The sequence below is a fragment of the Myxine glutinosa genome, chromosome 5, assembly GCF_964187855.1.
Source record: "Myxine glutinosa chromosome 5, kmMyxGlut1.1, whole genome shotgun sequence".
Taxonomy (NCBI): Eukaryota; Metazoa; Chordata; class Myxini; order Myxiniformes; family Myxinidae; genus Myxine; species Myxine glutinosa.
The window spans coordinates 29,966,021-29,991,925 of record NC_136265.1 but is presented as its reverse complement, the minus strand read 5'-3'; the positions used below and the strand labels follow the sequence as shown (position 1 = coordinate 29,991,925).

Below are 25,905 nucleotides of genomic sequence, written 5' to 3'. Positions count from 1 at the left end.
CGTGTACCTCCTCCCCCCAAACCTTCTCCCTCCCACAGATCTCCCGATGTCCCTGTTCTCTGCTGTTTTACTTGTGTGCTTCCCTCTCTCTCCCCATCTTGTCTTCCGCTCCCTTTATCTTGTTTTATGTGTCAGTTTGTTTTTATTTGATTAATGTTGGCTCTTACACCAGCCTCGATCTTGTACACAAAAAACCCCCCAACTTTTAAGGTCAAAAGGTCATCTGAAGGTTAAATATCTAAAATCATCTTTTTTCATCCGAAAAATCATCAATTTTCATCTGATTGACTTGAAAATTTAACAGCATTTGCACAGTGCCTCACTGAATTGGGAAACCAACTATTCTTGAGGTCAAATGGTCAAAGGTCAACTCAAGGTCATACTACTAATATCAATTTTCATCCAATTGACCCGAGGTTTTTTTTTTTTGTTTGTTTGTTTGTTTTTTTTGTATACTGAATCGAGGCTCGTGAAAGAGCTAACATTTATTTCACAAACAAATCAACCAGACAAACAAAATATACAAAAAGAGGGAGCGGAAGACAAGATGGGGAGAGAAGGGGAAGCACACAACCACAACATTTGAGAGCAGGGAGAAGTGTGGGAGGGAGAGGGGTTGGGGGCAGGAGGCGTGGGAAGGGGAGGGGGGGGGGGAGAGGTATAAAACACAAGGGGACCGAAATTAGCGGGGGTAGAAAAGATCAAGGTTTTGGATGGGGGAGGATAAGAGATGGTGGTGAACAGCTTTTTTAAAGACCTGGAGGGTGGAGTGGGATTGAAGAGAGTGAGGGAGTTTGTTCCAGAGGTGGGAGAAAAGAGGAATGAAGGAGTGAAGGTGAATAGAGTCTTGATTTTGGCAGTTTCACCATAAGAGGGTTGCTGGCAGATCTTGTGCGACCTGTAGGAATATTTCGGGGACAGAGCACAGTTAGAGCTGGGGGCGCTAGGCCAGAGAGGAGTCGGTAGAAGACAGAAAGACCAGCAACCTGCCTTCGTTGAGCGAGTGAAAGGCCCTCGGAGTTAGCTTCATCGCGGGAGATTCCAATGATTCTGAAAGCTTTGGTTTCAACAGCATGAAGCCGAGCTAGGTGTGAGGCAGGAGCATCAGCCCAGAGGGGAGAACAGTATTCCATTGATCTGCGGATGAAAGCCTTGTATGTGGCGAGGAGCTCAGGTGTGCCAAGGAAGGACTTCGCACGACGGAGGATGCCTAGCCGTCGATTGGCTTTGGAGACCAGCTTGGAAATGTGGTTTTCCCAGGAAAGATCATGGCAGATTGTGAGACCCAAAAGCTTGAGTGACAGAACTTCTTGGAGAGGATTGTTCAGAAAGTAGATGGGAGGGTTGTCCAGTCGGTCTTTTCATAGTGAGACAGTGAGAGTGTGAGATTTGTCAGGATTGAAAGACATGTTCTACTTGTTTGACCAGTCTGATTTTGTCCAGGTCTGCAGAGAGTGAGCAGGCTGCAGACTGTCGATTTGAGGGATGAGGTATGGAGCGGCACAAAGTGGAGTCATCAGGCAAAGAGATAGAGAGGATTTTCCAGAGAGTCGGAGAGATCATTGATGAAGACCAGAAAAAGCACAAGGCCCAGAACACTGCCTTGGGGAACTCCAGCCGGAACAGGAAGGAGAGATGAGAGAAATCCATTCAGGGCCACACGTTGACTACGACTAGAGAGGAAGTCCGCCAGCCATGCGTGGAGATTTCCATGGATACCATAGGAGGAGAATTTGGTGAGCAGAGCGGGATGCCAGACCGTATCAAAGGCACGTGATATGTCAAGGGAGACAGCTCTGATTTCCTGTTTGACATTGAGAACCTCCATCCGTTGTTGAGACAGCAGAAGCAGCGTGTCCAGAGTAGAGTGACCTGGTCTGAAACCAAATTGATGATCAGAGATCAAGCCATTGGAGAAGAGGAAAGATTTCATATCCGAAGCAATGATGGATTCCATGACTTTGCTGATAATTGGGAGCAGGCTGATTGGTCTGTAGTTGCAAGGATCTGTTTTTGCACATTTTTTGTATAAAGCGGTAATGTTGATTTTATGTTGATTAAAGCCGTAATGTTTCCCAATTTAGTGACTCATTATGCAAATGCTGTTCAATTTTCAAGTCAATCGGATGAAAAATGACAATTTTAGAACTCTGACCTCAAGATCTGACCTCTGACCTCAACTCAGTTGAATCTTTGACCTCAATCAATAGGCTTCTTGCTTTTGACCATCTCTACCATCTGGTGAAGTTTCATGAAAATTGGTTTAAAATTGTGACCTGTAGGCGATTGACAAACAGAAATACAGAAAGACAAACAGAGACAAACAGACAGAATAACGCACAAGACCAACCAACATACTTGAAAAATCTTCGATTTTGCGAGTAATGAATGAATAAATGTGCCTCAACTGTTACCCATAGTAATCAAATTTCAGTTTGCGTTTCTCAAATTTCTATTTCTCTCCAACTCAGTTGAATCTAGCAGTCTGATGCACCTAGTTTGGTTGTATGTGCTATTACACGTTATTGTGATTCATGAGACAGTGTGTGTAAATTTAACAAAACACCTGCTGCTGGAATTTGGTTCAAAGAAAATAATTTGTTTAACAAATACCAGAAAAATAGTTTTTCCCCATAGAGATTTCTGGTGCTGTATTCAATATGCATTTGAAGCAATATCTGTGTTGCAAGAATCACGAGCTAACGGTGATCAATGTCTTACCACAAATGACACAACCATAAACCTGAGATAAACTGAAAATATTTTTGGATTGTCTTTGCTTCCTAAATCCCATTCCTACACCTTACAGTAAATTGATCGCTCAACAACCAAAACTGCTCTCATCAAACCTCTCATGTCTTTTTGATGCCGAGGTTTGACATTTCAAACAAAATCCTATCGAGACCAAATTCGTGATTATTCAAAACAGAAATGATCTTCACTTGTTCTGGACTAAATAAATGTGAATAAGGTGGAATGAGGAACATACGTAACAAGCCTTTCAGCTCACCATTTGCATTGCAAGAATCTTCTTCACTCGGTTCTTCTTTCACGTGGATTGTGTTTGAAGTTGGAAGAGAGTTATCATGAAGACATCGCCCATCAACTTGACCAGTTTCACCTGCACAAAATTCAACGATAGAGCATCACGGAATTTTAATTCTTCAATAAATGCACACCCCACCGCCATAATTCCACTTTTTCCTTTTTTTCCCCACCGCCATAATTCCAAGAGAAACCAGAACCACACTCTTCAACGTCACAACATCGACCGATATGACTCCGTCCACATTATTACATCATTGTACATTGTGGTACAAAGTTTTATTTAAATCCGTTCAGCTGTTCTCAAGCATCACATTTTTACCCGACATGACCTCTGACCTTTGATGCTGAAATCCAGTCAGTTCACCTTTGCATCATAATATATACTTAATACCAAGTTTTGTCAAAATCACATTAATGGTTCACAAGTTAGCTCGGTAACAGATTTTTTTTACTTAACATTACCTCTTAACTTTGACCTCTTGATCCCAAAATCTAATGAGTTCAAATATACATCTTTATACATACCTGTACCAAGTTTGACTTGAATCCCTTCAGCCATTCTTAAGTTATCCTGGTAACAAAATATTTTTAACCGAACGGGACCTCTGACCTTTGACCTCATCCGTTTATCTTTATCCGTTTAGATAATTATATATACTTGTTCCAAGTTTGATTTAGTTCCCTTCAGCTGTGCTTAAGTTATCACGGTAACAAAAACCTATTACAGACTCTGACCTTTGACCTCTTGATTTCAAAATCTAATCGGTTCATTTTTTCCATGTAAGGCTTACTGGAAGAATATGCATCCTGGAGCTGGAGAGACCATAGGGGAGGCGGTAAAATATATTGTTGTGGGAATGCCTTCTAGGGAGTAATTTTGCATAGTATCGCAGCAGTTACTTCCCATATTTCATGTTTTAGCGTAAGTATGAGGTATTTTTAATTGAGATAAAGAATGTGTGTTCTTTTGTGTATATAAAAATGCTGTTTTCCCTCCCCCAGTGTGTCTAGAACCACTTTCCATTCATACCCTTTTTGGAATCTGTCTTTCTTGGTCTTGTAAAGCACCCAACAGGCCTGCAGCATGAGAGGTGGAAAAGCCGCCATGACAGCAAAGCATGCAAAGAGTGATGGGTTGGGAGAGGGTTTTGGGGAGGGGGGTGGGGGGGGAGGAGGTTAACCACACCCACAAACCCGGGCGATACAACAATAGCGGGTGAGAGGGGACAGGATAAGTTCATCACAAATTGGGTAGGAGCCCACTCTGTAAAAGGCGTGACCAAGTTCCACCGGTGCGACTCGAGAAGGGAGCTTAGCCGAGTCACATCAGCGGAGTTCCCTCACAGAATGGGCTTTTGCAGTACAGCCGGCAGCAACAACCCCTCCCAAGAAGCCGCTCGCACTCTGTCTGTGCCAGCTCCGGTCACGGCCCAAGACTGTCCCTGGCAAGCTGTGTTTCTGCTTGGAACTTACTGAATCCTGCTGGTTAAGGCGTGCAGTATTTCCTTCCTTGTGCCATCTATCTCTTGTCCATTTCCTGAGAAATTTAGGTTATGAATGAATTGTTACACTGTATTGCTTCCTTCTGTATCCCCATCCCATGTACCAATACATTTTAAAACCACTTGATATCCGGGTGCATTTGAGCGGCTCCGATCGCTAGTTTAATTATACACACCCATTAAAGGGCAGATTGGGTTCGGGTGATTAGCGCCGAGGATGAGCAAGTTGGTGTATGGTGATTCGCTGGGTCGCCTTTAGTATAAAGGACAAATGGCACCAATGTGACATCTCCTGCCTCGATAGTTCCCTTGGTCTGGTAGCATTGCAAACAAGCCTGTGATCCGACTCAGAACGATCAAATTAGTCGGCCGTTGCAACCGCTTTGACACATTTCGTCAGGATTCGGACAGGGCAATTGGCCGACCCGAAAGCTGCAACATATATTTTCAAAATCTAAACCCTGGCAGAGTCATACCAAATACTTTCAAATGGTACATTCTGCTTCCTTGCTTGACATTCAGCATTTAAAAGCATAGAGCACGGACAATCACCATAGGTTGGCACCCATGTGGAGGAGTAAATTCCTCCTTTGGAAATGTCCCGCTGAGTGTGGTGAGAGATTGTGGTGGTCTTGGGCTGGAATCGTGCAGGTGGCCGTGGTACAGTGCACAGTGAGGCTCGGGCGGGAGAATGGCAATAAGGAGGCCAGAAAACAAGGTGATGGTGATGAGGAGTGATGTCTCCATGACTCTCCAATACAGTCCGTGGGGAGCGACGAAAGAGAGAGCGAGAGAGAGAGAGAGAGAGAGAGAGAGAGAGGGGGAGAGAGAGAGAGAGAGAGAGAGAGATGTTATCTAAAAAGATCCAAACATAATCTGCCATGTGCATGCACGTCCGTGGCTTTGGAGTGCCAGAGACCGCCCTCTGGTTCTGTCATCGGCCGCCCTCTTCCAGTGAGTGGCGCTGCCCTTTTCCACCCAGCCCCTCAAGGAGGAGCCCCTGTAAAATGTTCCGACCCTCTCCAGCACTTCCTAGCTAACTTTGCCGCCATGGCTTGCAGACCGCCGGTCATCCCATTACAGCACAAAGCGCTTTCTGGATTATTTTGTGCCCAAATCCTCCACATTGCCTAGCCTGTAAAGGTTTTACACAACACAATCATACCACATTCTGCTTTATGGTTTACAACTACAGCTCATCGGTGCACATTTTACCATACGATTTACTTATGACATATCTAATACAAGGGTAAATCTAACCGACTCAAACACATGATCCATACTATTCTTACCGCATTCTAGCGAGGGATCCCTCCCCTCCTAAACCCCTTCCTAAGTAACACAAGATTCATCTGGATTCCTGGATATTCATGTATTTGTAAAATAAAATTAAAATTCCTTTTTCTTTCAGATATCCTTGAACACAAAATGATAATTTTCTTGAAGCTTAATCCTTATTCCTGCCGTTTATGTATCAGAAAAAAATGATGTTTCAAGAAATATTTATATGTCAGAAATACATGAAAGTTTAATATGTTGACACAAAATACCTCAACATCTTCCTGTTGCTAAATCGGTTTGTATCCCATTACTTATGATGTAGAACACTATTTCTACTTGTGTCTTCATCATATATACCATGGCAAAACTGTTATGGATTTTATTCACATTAAATTATTTATTTGTTGTTTGCTGAGAGTGCTTCACATACTCATTATCTCTACCAAGCAGATAATATTCTTCCTTACAAGATGATTTAATTGTTCCAGGTTTTGTAGGTTTATTGAAAAATGACAAATTACACCCTCGATCATACATTTCAAAGCCTTTCCTCGGCACACCTGAACTCCTATCCACCTCCAAGACCTTCATCTGCAGTTTGATGGAGTATTGCTCTCCCCTTTGGGCTGGCTCTCCTACCTCCATCTTGCTCAGCTTGACGCCATGGAAACCAAGGCCTACAAGATTATTGTAATCTCCCACAATAAAACTGAGTCTATGGGCTTATCACTTTCACATCACAGACGGGTTAGTGGTTTCCGGCTTCTTCCACCTCCTTTCTGGTCTTCCACCCACTTCCCTTTCCGTGCTCTGTCCCCCCAAGTTTCTGCACTGTGCACGCCGTCTCCCAGCAATCCTCTTCTCCTGAAACTCCCAAAATCCAGACTCATTCCTCACCTCTACGCAATTATTCCTCTTTTTCTTTCTTTTTTTCCAACCTGTGGAACCAACTTCCTCAGTCTCTCCAGTCTCCCTCTTCCCTCCCATGCTTCAAGACAACTGTTCCTCATCTGATCAGGTCATCCACCTTCCATAACCATGACCTTTTATTCCCCCATTAAACCTCCCCAAGCCAACCCTGTTCTTCATTTCCACTTCTGTGATTGAGAGTTTGTGGCTGTCTCCATCTTGTTCAACCGCTGTGTCCTCACCTTGTTTATCCAAGTCTCCCTCTACTTATCCTTCAACCCTGCTGGTATTGTGTTCCACCACCACTACCCCTTCTTTAAACTGTTATTTTGTTTGGTTACATCTTGAGATGTAGGCCTTCCACGAGCCTCAACACTGTATACAAAAATAATAGTGTTTGAGGATGGAGGAACAGCAATAATGAAACGATACAACTGAACAACGGGTGCAGATTTTTATTTTTCCAATATTTTTCCATGCCGACAATACACAACACAAATAATCGACAAATTAAAAGTGATTTCAAAATAAGAGGTTTACAGATGGGAACTTCCAAAAATAATTTCAATCCTTTTGACATTTCACCTTCTCTTCCATTCTCCTTCAGGTGAAGGTATATTTTTGTAACATTCTTTCCTTTTACAACCTTAATGAGGTGAACGTGTTTTGGACTTTTTCATTCCGCATATGTGGAAGACCGAGAATGGGTATGTGGAATGAGAATTGGGTATGTGGAATAAAATTCAATGAGAATTTAAACCGATATGCTAGTTGGAGGAGTTGGGAAAAGGGGATGAAAGGAAGGTTAAAACATGATTGATAAATACAGTAAAGGTGGGAATAGGTGTGATTGATGGGTAATAAAATGGAGACAGGTGTGAAAACCATGTTTTGACATTGGATTGACGATTTAATCAAACAATTATTTTTGTTTTTTTGGGGGAATGTCTATATAAACATTTAACACAAATATTCATCCAAGAATTCCGATGCAAATAGAAAGATCCAAGAATACCGAAAACTCCTGTTATAGCTCCAAAACAACCTGAAACAATAACTGGTGCACGTAAAGGATCAGCCCCCCAAGGAAAGAAAATGTAACGTGGCACATGGTGGATTATGCGATCAAGTGGACTGCAAGGATCATTACATTGGGGAGACAACAGTCGAGTGCAAGTCAGCATGATAGGCCGAGCGCCGCAGAGTGTATTCCGGAATCAGCAGTGTATTCTCATATGCACACGACCGGCCAGACCTTTAGCAGCGAGGGAGTAGTGAGAAAGTACAGAGTGCAAGTGTTTCGAGTGCAAAGTAAAGGAATATGTTTGGGAAAGAGTGGAGGCACCGCCGATCAACAATTACGGAGGTCTTCCCTCCCTTCAATTTATTCCACATGTGGGACCTGTCACTCTGGGAGGTTCCTCGTCTGGACTGGCAAAGGTCACGTGACACTCAACAGCACTCATCACATGACCTTCACAGCACACGATCTGTTTGCGCAGAATACAATTGACGAGTGGCCAAATGAACTGAGGTCATTGCCAGCGGAAACCGATTGGGTAATCGGTGGTTTTTTTTGTATACACGATCAAGGTTCATGTAAGACCTAGCACATTAAACACAAAAAACATAAACGGACCCATATTACTATAATTCACCAAATGTCTGTCCGTTCGTCCGTCTGTCTGTCTGTCTGTCTGTCTGTTCCCAGGTACCACAAAAACAGCTGAACCGATCGCAACTAAATTTTGGGTGGGTAATACTGGGACCCCCTTGAGTAAAATAGGCTATATTGTTTTCCCAATTTTCCAATTTCCAATTTTTCCAAACGCAATGGAATAATATTTACCGATATGAACAGTGATGTGGCTTTTATTGAAATTCTACAAATACTGTTTAGATTTTGATGATTTGCATGTGATATGATTTAACGGATGTTTATTTGAATCGTTTAAAATAAAAAAAGCCTTCAATTTCCGATATTTTGCCTTTTCATTTGGGCCTCCCAATTGAAGCCCCACTCGTAGGACGGTTACCGTTACTAGTAAAACATAATAAAGGGAGTGGGAGACAAGATAGGGAGAGAGAGTGAGAGCAAGAGAGGGAAGCACACAAGAACAACAACAGTAGAGAACAGGGACATCAGGAGATCTGTGGAAGGGAGAGGGCTAAGAGGGGGTGGGGGGGGGGAGCGGGGGAAGGGGTACACATTATAAAACAAATTGACACTACCAGGAATTTCAGGAATGAAGTCTGAGATTGAAAGAGGTGGATTTGGGGTGTATTAACGGGGGTAGAAAAGATCAAGGTTTTGGATGGGGAAGATAAGAGATGGTGGTGAACAGCTGTTTTGAATACCTGGAGGTAGGAGTGGGATTTAAGAGAGCGTGGGAGTTTGTTCCATAGGCGAGAGAAAAGAGGAATGAAAGAGTGAAGGTGAGCCTTAATTTTGGATTTTGGCATATATTCTAATTACAGTATTCGATTCAATCTCTTATCATTATATCTTACCAGATTAATCATAACTTCCATCACTTTATATTCGTCCATGTTCAATCTTGTACTGCACGAGTGTTGCTATTTGCTTCAACATATCAATTGTGACATGGCACATGGTGGATTATGCGAACAAACCCATCCACAACTAAAACGAAAAGAGGTGAAAAAGAGGGGGGCGGGGGAGTGCTTAGTAATGGGTAATCACAATAACCTGGAAGAAAGGAGTGCTTAGTAATGGGACCATTTGAGCTATAAGAGATCATGAGTATGGATGGGAAATGGCATGAGGTAGTGGGGAACAGCCATCTTGAAGCCCTGGAGAGAAGAATGGGACTGAACATACTGGGGAAGTTGGTTCCACAGGTGGGAGAAAAGATGAAAAAATGAGTGTAGATAAGCAGTGAGCAATGAGCATGGATTTTGGAGTTTTACAAGAGGGTTACTGGCAGACCATGTGCGCCCTGCAGAAACCTGCGAGGGACACCGCCAAAAGAGGACAGAGGGTGCAAGACCAAAAATGAGGCGGTAGAATACAGAGAAGCCACAAACAAGCCTGCAATGCAAAATTAACAGGCCTAGACACTCAGCTTCATCATGGGAGGATTTATAGCTAGACACCGAGAGTCAGAGAAGAACTGAACGATCGATGGGTGAAGTTGACACATCGATGGAGCAGAAGGACTTTGCCTACAAGGACGGTTGAAGAAATGTGAAAGGAACGAACACCAATCCTAATATGGGGTTGTTTCCCTAACATGGGTTCTGAAATGTACCTGAAATGTCAAAAGCTGAGTAAATGATTTACTGCACACAGTGCACCGATATAGCTTCTCCCTTTGGTTGTAATCTCCATTCGCAGGTTTCAGAAGGTGGAACGGAGCCCTCCCATGATTCAAAGTATCTACCTCCATTTCAGGAAAGGATCACGTCTCATTTGATTGTTTGTGAAGATTTGTTTCAAAGGTTCTTTTCAGGATCGTCACTGAACCTCGGACAGCCTCCAATCGTAGTTTGGAGAATATTCCCCAGGATGGTTTTTAAGATCTCAGTGAGGTTCTTCTTTATCATTCCCGTTGCTCCAACTATTACTGGCAAAATGTCAGCACTCTTCGGCTTCCAGATTTTCTCGATTTCATTTTTCAGATTCAGGTACTTGATCATTTTGCTAATTCCATCATTATTTAGACCAAAGTCGCCGTTACAGAAACCTCAATTAGCAATGCTGTATTTTCCTTTTTGTATCTGCGCACTAAGTCCGGTTGCAATGCTTTATATTCCATGCTCACGCTTGAATGTTACAAAGGAAAGGAAAGATAAAATTGTAAGGTTACAACAAAGGAAAGAAATTCCTGGATCTGGATCTGATAATTTTTTGAAGTGATTCTTCACCATTGAGTGATAGGGCTAAAACCGACATATAACATAGCAGGTTATCTCAAAAAGTTATAGACGGATTTGGACGAAACATGGTAGGCAGGTTGGGTGTGTGACAAAATCGAATCAATTCCATTTTGGTGAACATCTGAATATGGATTCGGATACGAAAGTTATTTAATTTTTTTATTGATTCTTCACCATTGAGAGATTGGACGAAAAGCGCTAAATAACATGATATTTAAAAAAAATTGTGGATGGTTATGACGAAACTTGGTGGACGAGTTGGTTAGGTGACAAGACCAAGCCGATTCGATTTTGGTTCAGGTCCGAATCCAGATCCGGCCAGTCAGTGGATAGAAAACGTAAACTCCTCAGCCTGGCGGAGGTGCTCTACCGAGTGCTGTTCTATTTCGGTGTTGTTTTCCTGTTATTACCCGGTGAAGACGGGCAGGGTGAAGCAATAGGTTCACTCTACATGTCTGAGAGATGTCAGTCTATGATTGAGGAATGACTTAATTTCAATGGAATTTTACATTTTAAACACTGTAGGACATAAATGGGAACATGAATCGCAACACGAACCTGCAGTTTATCAGTACCGTACTTTGGCTCTGAACTTGGCAAATTGTAGCGTCTCGTCTTGAGCGTGCATGCAATTGGTTCTGTGTTGGTCAGTACGACAGTCAAACAGAATTGAAAATAATTCCAAACAGGAAACTTACTGTTTTTAGGGATGTCATAAAGGACACAAAGAACAAGCGCGAAGAACTAAATCAATGTGTTAGATAGGGTGGTGTAAAAGATGTGCATTAACAGCAGTAAACTTTTAAAAAGTTTTTTTTTTTTTTTTCTATAGCATTTAAAACTGTTATTTTCTTTCAATTGAATTACATATTTGAACACTGCAGAACACAAATCGCCTTGTTCTCACTTCCAAAAACCTTCAGTTTAGCAGTTCTTGGGCAAAATGTTATGCCGTCTCAACCAATCAAATTTGCCGCGTGCACTGGAGGCGGAGTAAAAGCAAGATTCAAACAAAAATGGAAGCGTCAAGCGATGCAGCCACAGAGCCCACTTCATCCAAAGATGTTTGTTTTGTGCATCTCTTTCTCAAAGATAGTTCCACAATCATCAGTATCTCCGCGAAGAGTTGGCAGAAGGCAGATTATTATTCCCTCTGTTCCATTTGACCAATTGGCTTGTTATGATTGCCATCGCACCTGTTATTTAAAGTTCACAAAAAGTATGAAAGAGATCGTGCTCAGAAACGCAAATCAGCTTTCTGAGCGCTTGGTTGGTTCTCATCAAGTATTTTTTTGCCTATTTTCTTGTTTTCTATTCGTGGTCTTTCCCTGAGCGGTATCAATGTCATCTCCTCAAGGTTGTTTACCATCTCTTCTTTCAACCCACGCAGCTCATCATAATCTTAGTCTTCCTCCTTTTCTCTGTTGAGCTGTTCTTCCTTGCCTTTCTCCTCACCATGCCGACCCTCATCCCTCCAGTCTATGTTCGGGTCATCTGGTCTGGGTTAGCGGCTAACATTGTTCTCTCTCTCCTGGGGTGGGTCTGCAACAATTCCTTGTGTGGGTCCTCATGTGTTTCAGGAGAGATGAGTTCTCGCTGAATGATTTATCACAGAGACTGCATTTGTACGGCTTTTCCCCTGTGTGAATCCTCATGTGTGTCTGGCAGTGTGCATTCCTAGTGAATGACTTGCTGCATACAGTGCATTTGAATGGCTTCTCCCCGGTATGGGTCCTCATGTGTACCTGGCGGTGCGAACTATTCCTGAATAACATGTTGCACACACTGCATTTATATGGCCTCTCTCCAGTGTGGGTTCTCATATGTACCTGACGGGATGTAAAGTCAATGCACGACTTATTACAAAAAGTGCACTTATACGGCCTTTCCCCAGTGTGGGTCCTCATATGTGTCCTGCGGCCTGAAATGTTGCTGAACGATTTATTGCACACATCGCACTTGTACGGCTTCTCACCAGTATGGGTCCTCATGTGTTTCTGACAGTTTGCATTAGTGCGGAATAACTTATTGCAGACGATACACTTGAATGACTTCTCCCCTGTATGAATCTTCCTGTGTCGATTGTAGGTTGAACAATCAATGAACAGTTTGCCACACACAATGCACTTGTATGGCTTTTCCCCAGTGTGGGTCCTCATATGTATCTTGCGGCCTGAAATGTTGCTGAATGATTTGTTGCACACATCGCACTTGTACGGCCTCTCACCAGTATGAGTCCTTCTGTGATTTTGACAGACCCAATTTGTACGGAATAATTTATTACAGATGCTGCACTGGAATGACTTCTCTCCAAAATGAATCTTCATGTGCACCTTGTAGGTCGAGTAATTAATAAACGATTTTCTGCACAGAGTGCACTTATACAGCGTTTTTCGTTGGTTGTTATCTCCATGTGTGCGTTTCAGGAGGTGTGAGGAAGTTCCCCCAGAACTCAAAATCTCCACCTCCTTTTTCGGTAAATCTTCCCCGGCATGAATCCTCATGTGTACGTGGTAATTTGTAATATTACTGAATGGTTTGCTGCACACGGTGCACTCATACGGCTTTTTCCGTTGGTTGTTGTCTCCATTTGCGCGTTTCAGAAGGTGGGGGGCAGTTCCCCCAGAATTCAAAATCTCCACCTCCTTTTTCGGTAAATCTTCCCCGCTATGAATCCTCATGTGTACGTGGTAATCTGTAATATTACTGAATGATTTGCTGCACACGGTGCACTTATACGGCTTCTCCCCAGGGCGAATCCTCATGTATACCTGGCAGTGTGCATTCCTCGTGAATGATTTGCTGCACACTGTGCACTTGTATTGCTTCTCCTCGGTGTGAGTCCTCGTGTGTACCCGGCGATATGTATTATTACCGAATGATTTATTGCACATTGTGCAATTGTACAGCTTTTCGACAGTATGCATCCTCAAGTGTTTCTGACATTTGTCTTTCCTTCGAAACGACTTAGTGCACAAAGCGCACTTATATTGTTGCTCTCCATCATGAATCCTCATGTGCACCTGTAATATTGCCTTTGATTTTAATGATTTATTGCAGATAATGCATTTGTACGGCTTCTCTCTAGTGTGTGTCCTCGCATGTATTTGGCATTTGGCATTATTTCGAAATGATTTGTTGCATACACGACATTGAAACGGTTTCTCTCCAGTATGAATCCTCATGTGGGCCTGGAACAACGACTTCCATTTGAATGATTTATTACAGATAAGGCACTTGTATGGCTTTTCCCCAGGATGTGTCCTCATGTGTGCCCGGTAGAAAGAGTTCTGGACAAATGATTCGTTGCAAACATGACACGTGTATGGCGTTTCACCAATATGTGTCCTCAGGTGATTCCGATACGTTGACATGCAATCAAATGTTTGATTGCACACTGTGCACCTATGTATCTTTTCAGAAGCGGGAATCTTAATTTGTTCTTGTGGATGAATACCTTTCTGTTTACAATCCATAGACCTCAAACAATAACTCTTCCTGCATTGCTGCAAGGAATTTTCAGTGAATGTGAAACTATTCTTGTTAAAGGACAACATCGTGCAGGTCGGTGTCCATCTCTCTGAGATTGGTCAGGAAAAAAAAAGAAGAAAAAAAAGAAGTAGATTTGTCACAGGAATTCAAAAGCAGCATCAACACACGAGGATGCATTCTAAACAACTTCAAATCAGTAAACTTACACTTTCATGAAGACGTCACCCTGAAGCCAATCAACATATTTTGTGGGAAGGCATAATTACTTTTGCAAGTACTTTAACCCTGTGAATGTTTAGAGTGGTACAAAAGTGAAACATAATTGAAGTTTCCGTAACTAGAATGGCACTCGGTAGAGCACATACCTATTCTTGCTCTTTCCATCATCTGTCCATGTTCTGTCTACCTCCACCTCCACCTCCCTCCACCCACCCTCCACCCCCCCCCCCGCCCGCCCTCCTCCCGAAAGTGTCTGTAGGAATGCATTGTCTGCCAGTAATTCCCTTCTGGTGAAACTCCCAAAATTCAGACTCACTGCTCCCTTCCACTCATTCATTCCTCTCCCCCCCCCCCCCCCCCCCCCCACCTGTAGAACCACCTTCCTCAGTCTCTTCAATGTCATTCTTCCGTCTAGGGCTTCAAGACAGGAGGTCACCACCATCGCAGGTAATCCACTATCACACTTTTTTCTGGGTTTCTGGTTTTGCCTTCTCTTTCTGTGATTTGCAGCTGTAACCATCTCGTTCACCCCATGTCCTCCCATTACTCTCATTAATTCCCCACATCCTTTATCCCTCCAAGTATCACTTTACCATCACAAACAGGTAGTTTGTATATAATACCATCTCTTCCCTTAGTTATTTACTGGTACATTCAGAGTTCTTCAACCTCCATGAACTTTGACACTTCCGAGTTCTGTTTGCCTTTCGAAGCAAAAACCTTTTGAGAGCAAACTTAGTTCTTTTTCAAAAGTTAAATTATCTCAATATGTAGTGGACTATACAAATGTGAACAAGTAAAGCTGCAAGTGGGAACAGAAAATCTAAGGGAAAATAGTTCTGTATTTTAAAAGCCTCTTTGAGCTCACCGTTTGCATTGCCAGACTCTTCACTCGGCTCTTCCTTCACACGTACGGTGTTCGAAGTTGTAAGAGAGTTATCCGGGAGCCATGTCTCCTCAACATGACCCGTTTCACCTGCAGAAAAAGCCAATGTTCGAGCAATACAGCATTTTAACTCCTGAATATATGATATGCCTCGGTCAGCATTAACGATCTTTTTTTTGTTTTTTTTTCTTTTCTTCATATCGTTAACAAAATATCAGCCACTGCAAGAAAAAGGAGAGACAACAAAAAAAATAAAGCAACGTACTGGCAGTGGGGCAGGAGGTGGATGCAACAAGCAAGAGAATGAAGAGGAGGGCGGGGAGGAAACTTGCGAGCTGCACGTAAGAGCGTTGTTGGGTTACATTGCGTTAATACAACAACAACAACATGCATTTATAAGGCCATTTTCCCTGCTAGAGCGGGGGTTAGCCTTGCGGTCCCCATGACAATCTTCTCCATTTTGCCCTATTTTCTGCATCTCTCCTTGTTAACCCCCTTGCCCGCATTTCTTCTTCCACCATCTTTAGCCAAGTCTTTCTCGGTCTTCCCCGTCCTCTACTTCCTTCTACATCAATTTCCATCACTCTTCTCAACCAGTCACTTTCATCCTTCCTCAACACATGACCAAACCATCTCAGCCTGTTCCTCTTCACAGCATCAATCACAGGCAATATTCCCATCATCTTTCGCAATTCATCATTTGTCTTCCTCTCTCTCAACGATACTCTGCACATCCATCGAACCATTCGCATTTCCACCCTTTCCAGCCTTCGTTGCTGCTCTACGTTCATTACCCATGTCTCGCTCCCATAAATCATAACACTTCTCACACATGCAGCATACACCTTTCCCTTCAGCTTCAGCGACACTCTCCTCCTCATCAGCACGCCACTCAGTTCCCGAAGCTTCTTCCATGCACATCTCACTCGAGCAACCGTTGCCGAATCTGATCCACCTTCTCCATTCAGCATGTCTCCGAGGTAGCAAAATGTTTTCACACCTTCCAGCTTCACGCCGTCTCCAAGATCCAACTCAACATTTCCTCCATCTGCAGCTCCCTCTGTGCACACCTTACATTTGAATGTAGCTGCCACACTGGTAAATGACCCTCTCAGACCACTACATTTTTGATGAACCCACTCAGCGCACATTGTACATTGAATGGAGTTCACTCCGACACCCTTCCTGCACACAGCACACGGCCACTTCCCAGTTCTTTCCACTTCACCACATGCTTTACCACTTGCCATCACCTTCGTCTTTCCGATATTCACCTTCAGACCTTTTGTCTCCATACATTCCTTCCACTTGTTCATCTTTTCCTTCAGTCCATCCATACTTTCCGCAATCAACACCAGATCATCTGCATACAACAACTCCCACGGTAAACCCTCCTTTACGTTCTGAGCCAGCACCTCCATCACAGCTACAAATAGTAGTGGACTAAGTACCGACCCCTGATGCACTCCCACGGTAAACCCTCCTTTACGTTCTGAGCCAGCACCTCCATCACAGCTACAAATAGTAGTGGACTAAGTACCGACCCCTGATGCACTCCCACCTTCACCTCAAACTCACCACTGTTCCCGTCCTTCGTCCTTACAGCTGTGCGCGCTCTTTTGTACATTGCCATCACTACTCTGATCAACCATTCCTCCACTCCTAACTTCCTCTATGCCCATGTCAATACTTTGCGTGGAACCCTATCAAATGCTTTCTCCAGATCAACAAACCCAAAAAACAACTTCTTCCTCTTCTCCATGTACTTCTCCTGCAACTGCCTCACAATGAAAAGCGCATCTGTCATTCCTCTTCCTGGCATAAATCCAAACTGCATTTCGTTGATCTTCACTTTCTTCCTTATCCTCCTCTCCAACACCCTTTCCAATACCTTCATTCCATGCTCCAACTTTATCGCTCGGTACGAGCCACACTCCAGAGGGTCACCTTTCCCCTTGTATAGAGGGACGAGGGTACTCAGTTCCCAATCCACTGGAATGCGGCCTTCTTTCACCACCAGATTACAGATCTCTGTCATTCTCTTCACACCCCAACTTCCTGCTGCCTTCAACATATCTCCCACAACTGCCGTCGGCCCTCCCGCTTTTCCACTCTTCATTGCTTTTTCGCTTCCTCAACTTCCTTCTCAGTTATCTTCTCTGCCGGTCCTAAAACTGGGTTACTCTCGATGTTGCCATCCCATTCATTCTCTGTATTCAACAGCATTTCCATATATCTTTTCCATCTTCCTTTAAATCCATCTGGGTCGACAACGATTTGTCCCACTTCATCCTTCAAGCAACTCACCCCCATCACATCACACCTCTCTTTCGCTATGTGCTTTGCAATCCTGAATACTGCTTTCTGACCCTCTTCCGAATCCAAGCGTTCTCCGAACATTTTCCTACATGCCTCCTGCGCCTTTGCTACCTCTTTCTTTGCAGCCTTCCTGGCTGCCTTATAACTTTCATGCTCTGCTGTTTCTGCTCCCGTACCCTTCGCCTTCTGCCACTCCTTGAACTTCTTCCTCTTCTCGTCAATCCTCTTTCCAACTTCATCATCCCACCATGTTTCCGAGTGCCTCGGTGGTCCTTTTGTCCATCCACATATCTCACCAACGGCTCCCAACAGACTAGCTTTCATTGACATCCAACCACTTTCAAGCTCAACCACATCATCCTCTACCCTACTCAGCCTCTCTTTTAATGCCTCCCTTACTGTCACCTCTTTCAACCTCCACACCTTCATTCTCGGTTGGTACTTCACCCGCCGAGCTCTCCTCGCACCTTTCACCCTTATGTCGCAGACAACCAAGTGGTGCTGTGAAACAGCCTCCTCCCCCAGGATCACCTTTGTGTCCCGGAGGTGCCCCCTATCTCGCCTACGCACCATCAGGTAGTCAACGGTTGTCGTCGACCCACCTGACGTGTATGTAACAAGCTTATTATCCTCTTTCTGGAACTGAGTATTACAAATCAACAAATCAGCTCCATCAGCAAACTCCAAAATCCTTTCACCTTCTCCATTTCTCACACCATATCCGTAACCCCCATGAACTCCCTCAAAACCATCCATACTCCTTCCCACATGTCCATTCAGGTCTCCTCCCACCACAACAACTTCCTCATCTTTCACGTTTTCCATCAGCTTCTCTATTGCACACCAGAACTTGTCCTTCTCTTCATTGCTTCGACCAACCTGCAGAGCATATCCCGAGATGACGTTCACCAAGAGCTTTCCAATCATCATTTTCACCATCATCAACCTATCACTCACTCTAGTCACACGCACCACACTGTCTACAAACTCCTCAGAAAACAGGACACCAACACCATTCACGCCCTCCGGGCACCCTTGCCACACAAACTTGTATTTCTGTCCCTGCCTACCCTTCACCATTCTCACACCACTTCCCTTCCATCTCGTCTCTTGCACACAACATATGTCCACTCTTCTTCTGACCAATACATCCACCACTTCTCCTGATCTCCCTGTCATTGTCCCTACATTCCATGTCCCAAACCTCAGAAACCGATCTCCACTTCGGGCTGCACCCTGCCAATATGTCGTTGTAATTGTCATGGTTCTCTTTTTGAGCGTTAATAGCGAAGGAAAATATTGCGGGTAGGGATGGAAGACGACATCAGGTGGTCGTCTATCACCAAATTGAACACGTGATTGGAAGGGTGGAATTGACCAGCCTCAGAAGTGTGGCTCCACAAAATGAAGGAAAAAAAAGGAGGAAACGATGAAGATGGTGGTCTAAGCATGGATTGAGGAAGTTTTTCCACAAGACGGTTAATGAAAGAACGTGCGCTTCTTGGTGAATGCTCGAGGGTCACAGACTCAAAGTGAGACGGAGACAGACAGGCGAGACAGCAAATCGTTTTTTTCCAAAGCAAATACCCTTCAACGTATCTGCAATGTGAGTGCAACAGGTCATGTGCTTCTGCCTCATTGTGGGAGATGAGGATTTTGAGAGTGTAAAGTTTAACAGAATTCCAAAAGGGACAAATGTTAAGTGGAGCACCAGCCTCGAGTGGAGAGCACTACTCTGTAATGGAGCCGAAGGATTGTATTCTGTGAAAAGTTAAGATTTTTCAAGGAATGACTTGGAATGATATTGAATGCACCTGTAAACCTCCCTTTATGTTTACCTTCCTGCTTACCAGCTCCATCACCATGATGAACAGGAGTGGGCTGAAACCACTTCCCTGCGTCAAACCAATATTCAAATTGATCTCCGAAAACCCAGGACCAACAAAAACTCTTCCCATCATCCCCTTGAACATCCCTTCCACCTCTGACACTCCCATCCATCTCAGTGTCACCATCACCATCTCTCTTGGGGCAGTGTCGTTGGCCTTCTCCAGGTCTACAAATCCCACTGCAATTTCAATTTATTTTCATAGGTGGGATCTACGGATGACTGTTTAGGTCATCTTTGCCATTGTTGATGGTGACATCTTGAGGCTCAAGACTCAACATATGTCGGTTCGTTTGACAATCGTTCCAGCACAACAAGAGATGGTTAGATTTCTCAGGATCAAAATGACATTCCCATGACCTGACCAATATCTCCAGACAAATTGCAATCAGTTCCAGATTGTCTTCCTGTCATTAGGATGCAGAACGAATCATCCAATATCTTGAAGCACCAAATACGGAGTTAATGACTCTTCATAAGGGTGTTAGAGTAGTTTTTACAACAAATTTACAATAACTCCTTAGAAATTAATTATTTTGCTTGGGAAATCTTGTTCTGGAGTTGCTGTGTAAAGAACAATCATTGAAAGGTTCTGGCTTCAATTCCCAGTCATTCCAATTGATATGATGACATTATAAAATAATTCAGCCAAAGATCTTGCTGATGATTTGCACAAATATATTGCACATCTTGTTGACGACTCCACCTTCTGCCGTGACATGTGGATGTACATAGGTGCGTTCAACCCTCATCCTTCACATAGACAGGCAATAGACTCTTCCCTCTCTTCAGACCTTGACAAAATCTCAAGCTGGTCAAACACTTGGAATACGGCTTTCAATCCTGACAAATGTCACACTGTCACTATCTCTCTCCGAAAGGAACGTCTGGCAACCCCCACCCCATATACTCTCTCAACAATCCTCTCAAATAAGTTCTGTCATTCAAACTCCTGGGTCTCACTATCAGCTATAATCTTTCTTGGGCAAACCACATTTCAAAGTTGGGCTCTAACGCCAGTAGCAGACTTGGTGCAAAGTCCTTTCTTGGCACACCTAAACTCCTATCGACCTTCAAGGTCTTCATTCACAGCTTGCGGGAGTACTGCTTTCCCCTTTGGATCGGTGTGTCTGCCTCACACCTTGCTCAGCATGACGCCGTGAAAACCAATGCCTTCAGATCATTGGAATCTCCGTCGATAAAGCTGAGTCTATGGCCTATCAATTTCCCATCGGACAGGTCGATGCTCTCTGTCTTCTACAAACTCCTTTCTAGTCTTGCACCCTCTATGCTTTGTCCACCCCCACCACCAGGTTTCTGCAGGGTGTACGCAGTCCACCACCAACCACATTCTCATGAAACTTCCAAGATCCAGAATCACTGCTCACCTCCACTCATTCCTTCCTCTCTTTTCCCTCCTGTGGAACAAACTTCCACATTCTCTTCAATCTCATTCTTCCTTCCAAGTCTTCAAGACAGCTGTTCACCACCATGCCCGTCCCCCATCCAAAACCATGATCTTTTCTTTTCCAAAAAAATGAAACAAAATTTGAGGCATATTAACATGGAGTCATTTATGCAATTTAAAAATCGGCGATTCTGCACTTTTTGTAGCGAACGCAATCACGACCAAATGGATAACAGACATAATATTGCACCATTCTTTGTTAAAAGCTTCATTTGGCCAGACTTGTCAAGAATTTTGGACTCTGTCTCAGTTTCAAAGTTGACCTGACAATCTCGCTTCCACATCCTCAGGCGAAAAAAATGAAAAACTCAGAGTTTCCGGTCACCTAACCTCCACCAAAAATTAATGTCGACTCAAATTATTTTATTACAGAGGTGATGCCAGTAATTTCCAGCCATTTCCGGATTCGCCACAGAAGGAGGGAAGGCTTCCAGGCGGCCATTTTATGCCCGATGTCGAGCGATCGGCATGGCACTACTTGGTGCCATTGCTGACCATTATGGTCCCAACAGAGAGTCCGTGGCAGTTTAACTCAGTTAAGATGTCAGAAAATTTTCTAGAATTCCCCTCTCCCTTTCCTCCTCCCCCCACCCCCAGTAATCTTGGGGAAAGTGAGTCAAGGAAAACAAGGACAAAGTACAAGGACAAACGACAATGTTGTGGAATCCAAACTTAATAAAAACTCTTCACACAATTCCCATCATCAAGCATCATTACCTCAATTTGAATATTATTCTTTTCTATCCTTACCTTGTGAGGGAGAATCATTTGTCAGTTCGGGTTCCACCTTCACCACCACAATGGAAGATTCTGCTGAGAAACACAATGTGATTTAAACAAAGGCAATAACTAAAACGCACGCACACGCACGTCGAGCAGGAGCATGTTTCTCAAATCTCTCGGAAGGTTTGCTTTTGAGCTAAAAAAAAAAAGAAGCGAACTAGTAACAACAAATCAGCAAACTTATTGGGGAACAACGAGTAGTTAGTCCTGCTCAAGGTGTTGAGAGTAGAGGGACAGGGAATTGAGAGGTGAGAAAAGTACATCGAAGGAGAGGTGATCATTTTCAGATACAAGCAGAACCCCCTACACTACATGGCGAGTCTTTGGCTCAGTGGACACACCCTGGGGGTGTTGGCAACGTGCAGACTAGTGCACTGGACTCAAATATGAGAACTATGCAAGTGTTCATGGCACACGAACTGCCACAATGGCAGAACCATTTTCTAGAAACAGTGAAGAAGGCCTCAGGAAGCTACAAGTACGCAGGCTGGCACACTACGAGAGAGCATAGTGTCGGAAGCATAAAAAACGGTGAAGTCGAAACGCAGATTAATCGAGTGATGGAATAATCGCTGAACCAAAGCCATACCGAATGCACAACTTAAACCAGGGGTACCAGAGGATTTGACTGTGAAAGCTGGATGCAACTCCTCTCCTCTTGACTACCTCCTCCATGGTCACATTCCGAGACTCTATAACCACTAAAAAATATTTCCCCGAACACCCCAAATCTCTGAATTACAAATCAATGCAGTCTCCCCGAATCTCTCCAAATCTAAAATTCCAAATGCGCTTATAGCATGTCTCCACACAGTCTTTCCTACTGATCCGCCCTCAGTCACTCGTGGAACCAACCGACCTCTCGGGAGAGCTGAGTCGACAACTTGGGTTAGATTTTACGCAGCCATACGGAGTGGGTTCTAAATTCATGTTCACATAAATAAACCCCCCGCCCGCACCCCTCCTCTCCATACCACTTGTTGACCTCTAAACACTAGCCCTGTGTGGCCAAATTAATGTACTGTTTACATTAATCATCAAATTATCACAAAATTAATACACGACCTCATTTTAATCATATCCACACAAAAACATCAACTTTTTTTGTTACAATCCCGTGGACAAAAAGTTTACTTCATTCTCATCGATTGTTAGATCGTAAAATTGAAAAGATGAAATTGAGCTTCATACATCTACAGTTGCTGTGTTGTAGTTAACCTAACCTATTGTAGGCCCGTGTGTAACAAATGGGTGTGTTCTTCACCCCACCCGCCATTTCGGGGCCCATTGTCAATTTTTTTTTTTTTTTTTTTAGGTAGCATTAAATATATTATATTATATTATATTATATTATATATTACACGAAATATATAATATATATATATTACACAATTTCAAAACACACCTGGTCACAAGTGTGTCTTACTGACCAGGTCCTCAGTCGAGGTCCTCAGCATCATCCCGTTTCGGCCCTTCAACCTCGATACGGTCAGCTAAGGTGGGCCAGCAGGGGGCACATACGCCTCCACACGCAGCAGCTACACCTGGATGCGTACATACCCCCACACTCGGCCAGTGAGAACACACACTACAACAACAAAATTGTCTCCACTCCCAGAATCAACAGCCCCTCACACACTCACTCACACACATTACCCTCCCCACCACCTATTTTCTCAATTTTTATCACTCCACGCATATGTAATAAATAGATGCCGTTGAGAGAACTGATCATCTTATTATAATTCACCAAATGTCTGTCCGTCTGTCCGTCTGTTCCCAGGTACCGCAAAAACGGCTGAACCGATCGCAACGAAATTTTGGGTGGGTAATCCTGGGACCCCCTGGAGTAAAATAGGCAATATTGTTTTTCCAATTTTTCCCAATTTTTCCAATTTTCCAGTTTTTTTCAAACACGATGGAATAATATTTACCGACATGAACAGTGATGTGGCTTTTATTGAAATTCTACAAATACTGTTTAGATTTTGATGATTTGCGTGTGATATGATTTAACGGATGTTTATATAAATCGTTTAAAATAAAAAAGCCTTCAATTTCTGATATTTTGCCTTTTCATTTGGGCCTCCCAATTGAAGCCCTGCCCGTAGGGCGGGTACGGTTGCTAGTCTCTATAATATTTCGTCCGCTCCGCACGTATGTAATAAATATGACACCGTACCTGGTCCCAGGTCCGTGACGTCATCTCCATCACGAAGGTTCTGAACGTCCAGGATCCTGAACCCGCAGATCCCCTCCGCTCCCTCCATCAGAGCCCGACTTGGAATCCCAGGACCGAAGAACATTGGCGCAACTCGGGGGGTCTCGGTTCATGACCCTCAGCACGAATCAAAAGCACGTTCGATTCCACCTCCCGGTCTCATCGACCCTCTCTCGGACAGGAACTTGATCCCGATATCTTGAATCACCGAACCACGTGATTCGATACCTGGGAATACAAAGGAAGCATGAACGTTCCTCTGATTCACTCAGATTAACATCAAACCGCTTCTTCTTCCTCTTATTTTAAGTTTAATGGCGTTTTCAGAGGAGCGAGGCTCTATATACGCCACTCACTGATGACACCATGCAGTGAGGGGACCATCTAGTTCCGGTAAACTTTATATCGTTTGCTCCGTTTCTTCAACGAATTTAATACCGTTTTGCAGAGTCGAGGGTGTTCATGGTTTAACCGGCATAGTTTCCCGATAGACCAATCCAATCGATCCCCATGTCTCTCGTACAGTCGACAAGGCACCATCTGGGTCACGCTGGTCTCCCGACTAACTGGATGGCAGAGAAGCTCATTTTTTGAAGCCACTTGTCCGCCATCTTTGTACTCCAAAACGAATGAATGGGACTGTTGGTAACCAATGGATACCAGTTACCGATGTAATGTGTAAGGTTATTCTTCTTCTTCGCCAATCGACAAGCACCCATTATTAGGGTGCATCGTTCAGACGTTCACATTGTGATACAAGCATGAAACCTGGCGGTTATGCTCGTACATAGATACTCTTCAACAACTCGGCCATATGTTTAATTTTCAATTTACCAAATTAAGATAAATTGGAAAAAAATTCACAACCTCATAGATAATTATGTAGTTTTGTGATTTTGTATTGATACTCGTATGTCCTAAATTCAATATTAAAATGTTTATGGACCTTTTTCGCAATTTTGATGGGAATTTTGAAGAAAAAAAATGTGTACAAGTTATAAGTGTTCCAAGTCCTCGGGTACATTATACATTAGACCGCTTGCTGGACCTGGTAGGGTGACACCTTATCTTATGTAAATAGGAGTTTTGGCAACAATATCCGAGTCTGAGCATGTAGAATGTAGAGGATTACCTGCTGTCCTGCTCCCCTCTTCTCCTGCTCCCCGCTCCTCCCCCGTTCGCTCTCCAGCTCCCCCCTCCTCCCCACGTTCGCTCTCCAGCTCCCCCTCCTCCCCCACGTTCGCTCTTCAGCTCCCCCCTCCCCCCCCCCGTTCGCTCTCCAGCTCCCCCCTCCCCCCACGTTCGCTCTCCAGCTCCCCTCTCCCCCCACGTTCGCTCTCCAGCTCCCCTCCCCCCCACGTTCGCTCTCCAGCTCCCCTCTCCCCCCTGCTCGCTCTCCAGCTCCCCTCACGTTCGCTCTCCAGCTCCCCTCCCCCCCCCCTCCACGTTCGCTCCTCAGCTCCCCTCTCCCCCCTGCTCGCTCTCCAGCTCCCCTCACGTTCGCTCTCCAGCTCCCCTCCCCCCCCCCCCCACGTTCGCTCTCCAGCTCCCCTCTCCCCCCCCCCCCCGCTCGCTCTCCAGCTCCCCCCCCCCCCCGCTCTCTGCTCCTCCTCCCCCCTGCTCAACCCGCCTCCCGATCCTGTACGCACCGGTAACGGACTTTAAATGCGCATCGGAACGAATCGCAGAAAGTTATAATGGAGCGAGCGTCCGTTCAGTGGATCAATCGATCCTGATTCTTGGGGATTTCATTCGATGTGACCTCGATCAGGAACTCCCTCAGCTCGATCAGTATGTGAATGTTGCTACCTGTGGTAACAGGACGTTAGACAAATGTTACGGTGAACATTGAACTTGCTTACGTGGTGAAATGTGCTCCTGTGATCGGACGATCAGACCATAAGGTGGTCCATCTCTTGCCTACGTACAGACCAAAGGTGAAACGAATGCCGGTTCCTTCCAAGACAGTTAAAAGTAGAACAGCGGAGG

The 25,905-nt window shown here is 44.2% G+C and overlaps 1 protein-coding gene across 1 annotated transcript in view; it reads right to left on the bottom strand.

The window, feature by feature from the left end:
* LOC137427761 (uncharacterized) overlaps positions 1 to 25,905 on the bottom strand; it is a 142,751-nt gene that overhangs the window by 64,065 nt on the left and 52,781 nt on the right. The window contains exons 6-8 of the mRNA XM_078777267.1: positions 21,663 to 21,722; positions 15,220 to 15,327; positions 3,011 to 3,121 (exon numbers count right to left, since the gene is read on the bottom strand). Of these exons, the coding sequence (XP_078633393.1) occupies positions 3,011 to 3,121; positions 15,220 to 15,327; positions 21,663 to 21,722 (279 nt within the window). The remainder of the gene's footprint in view (positions 1 to 3,010; positions 3,122 to 15,219; positions 15,328 to 21,662; positions 21,723 to 25,905) is intronic.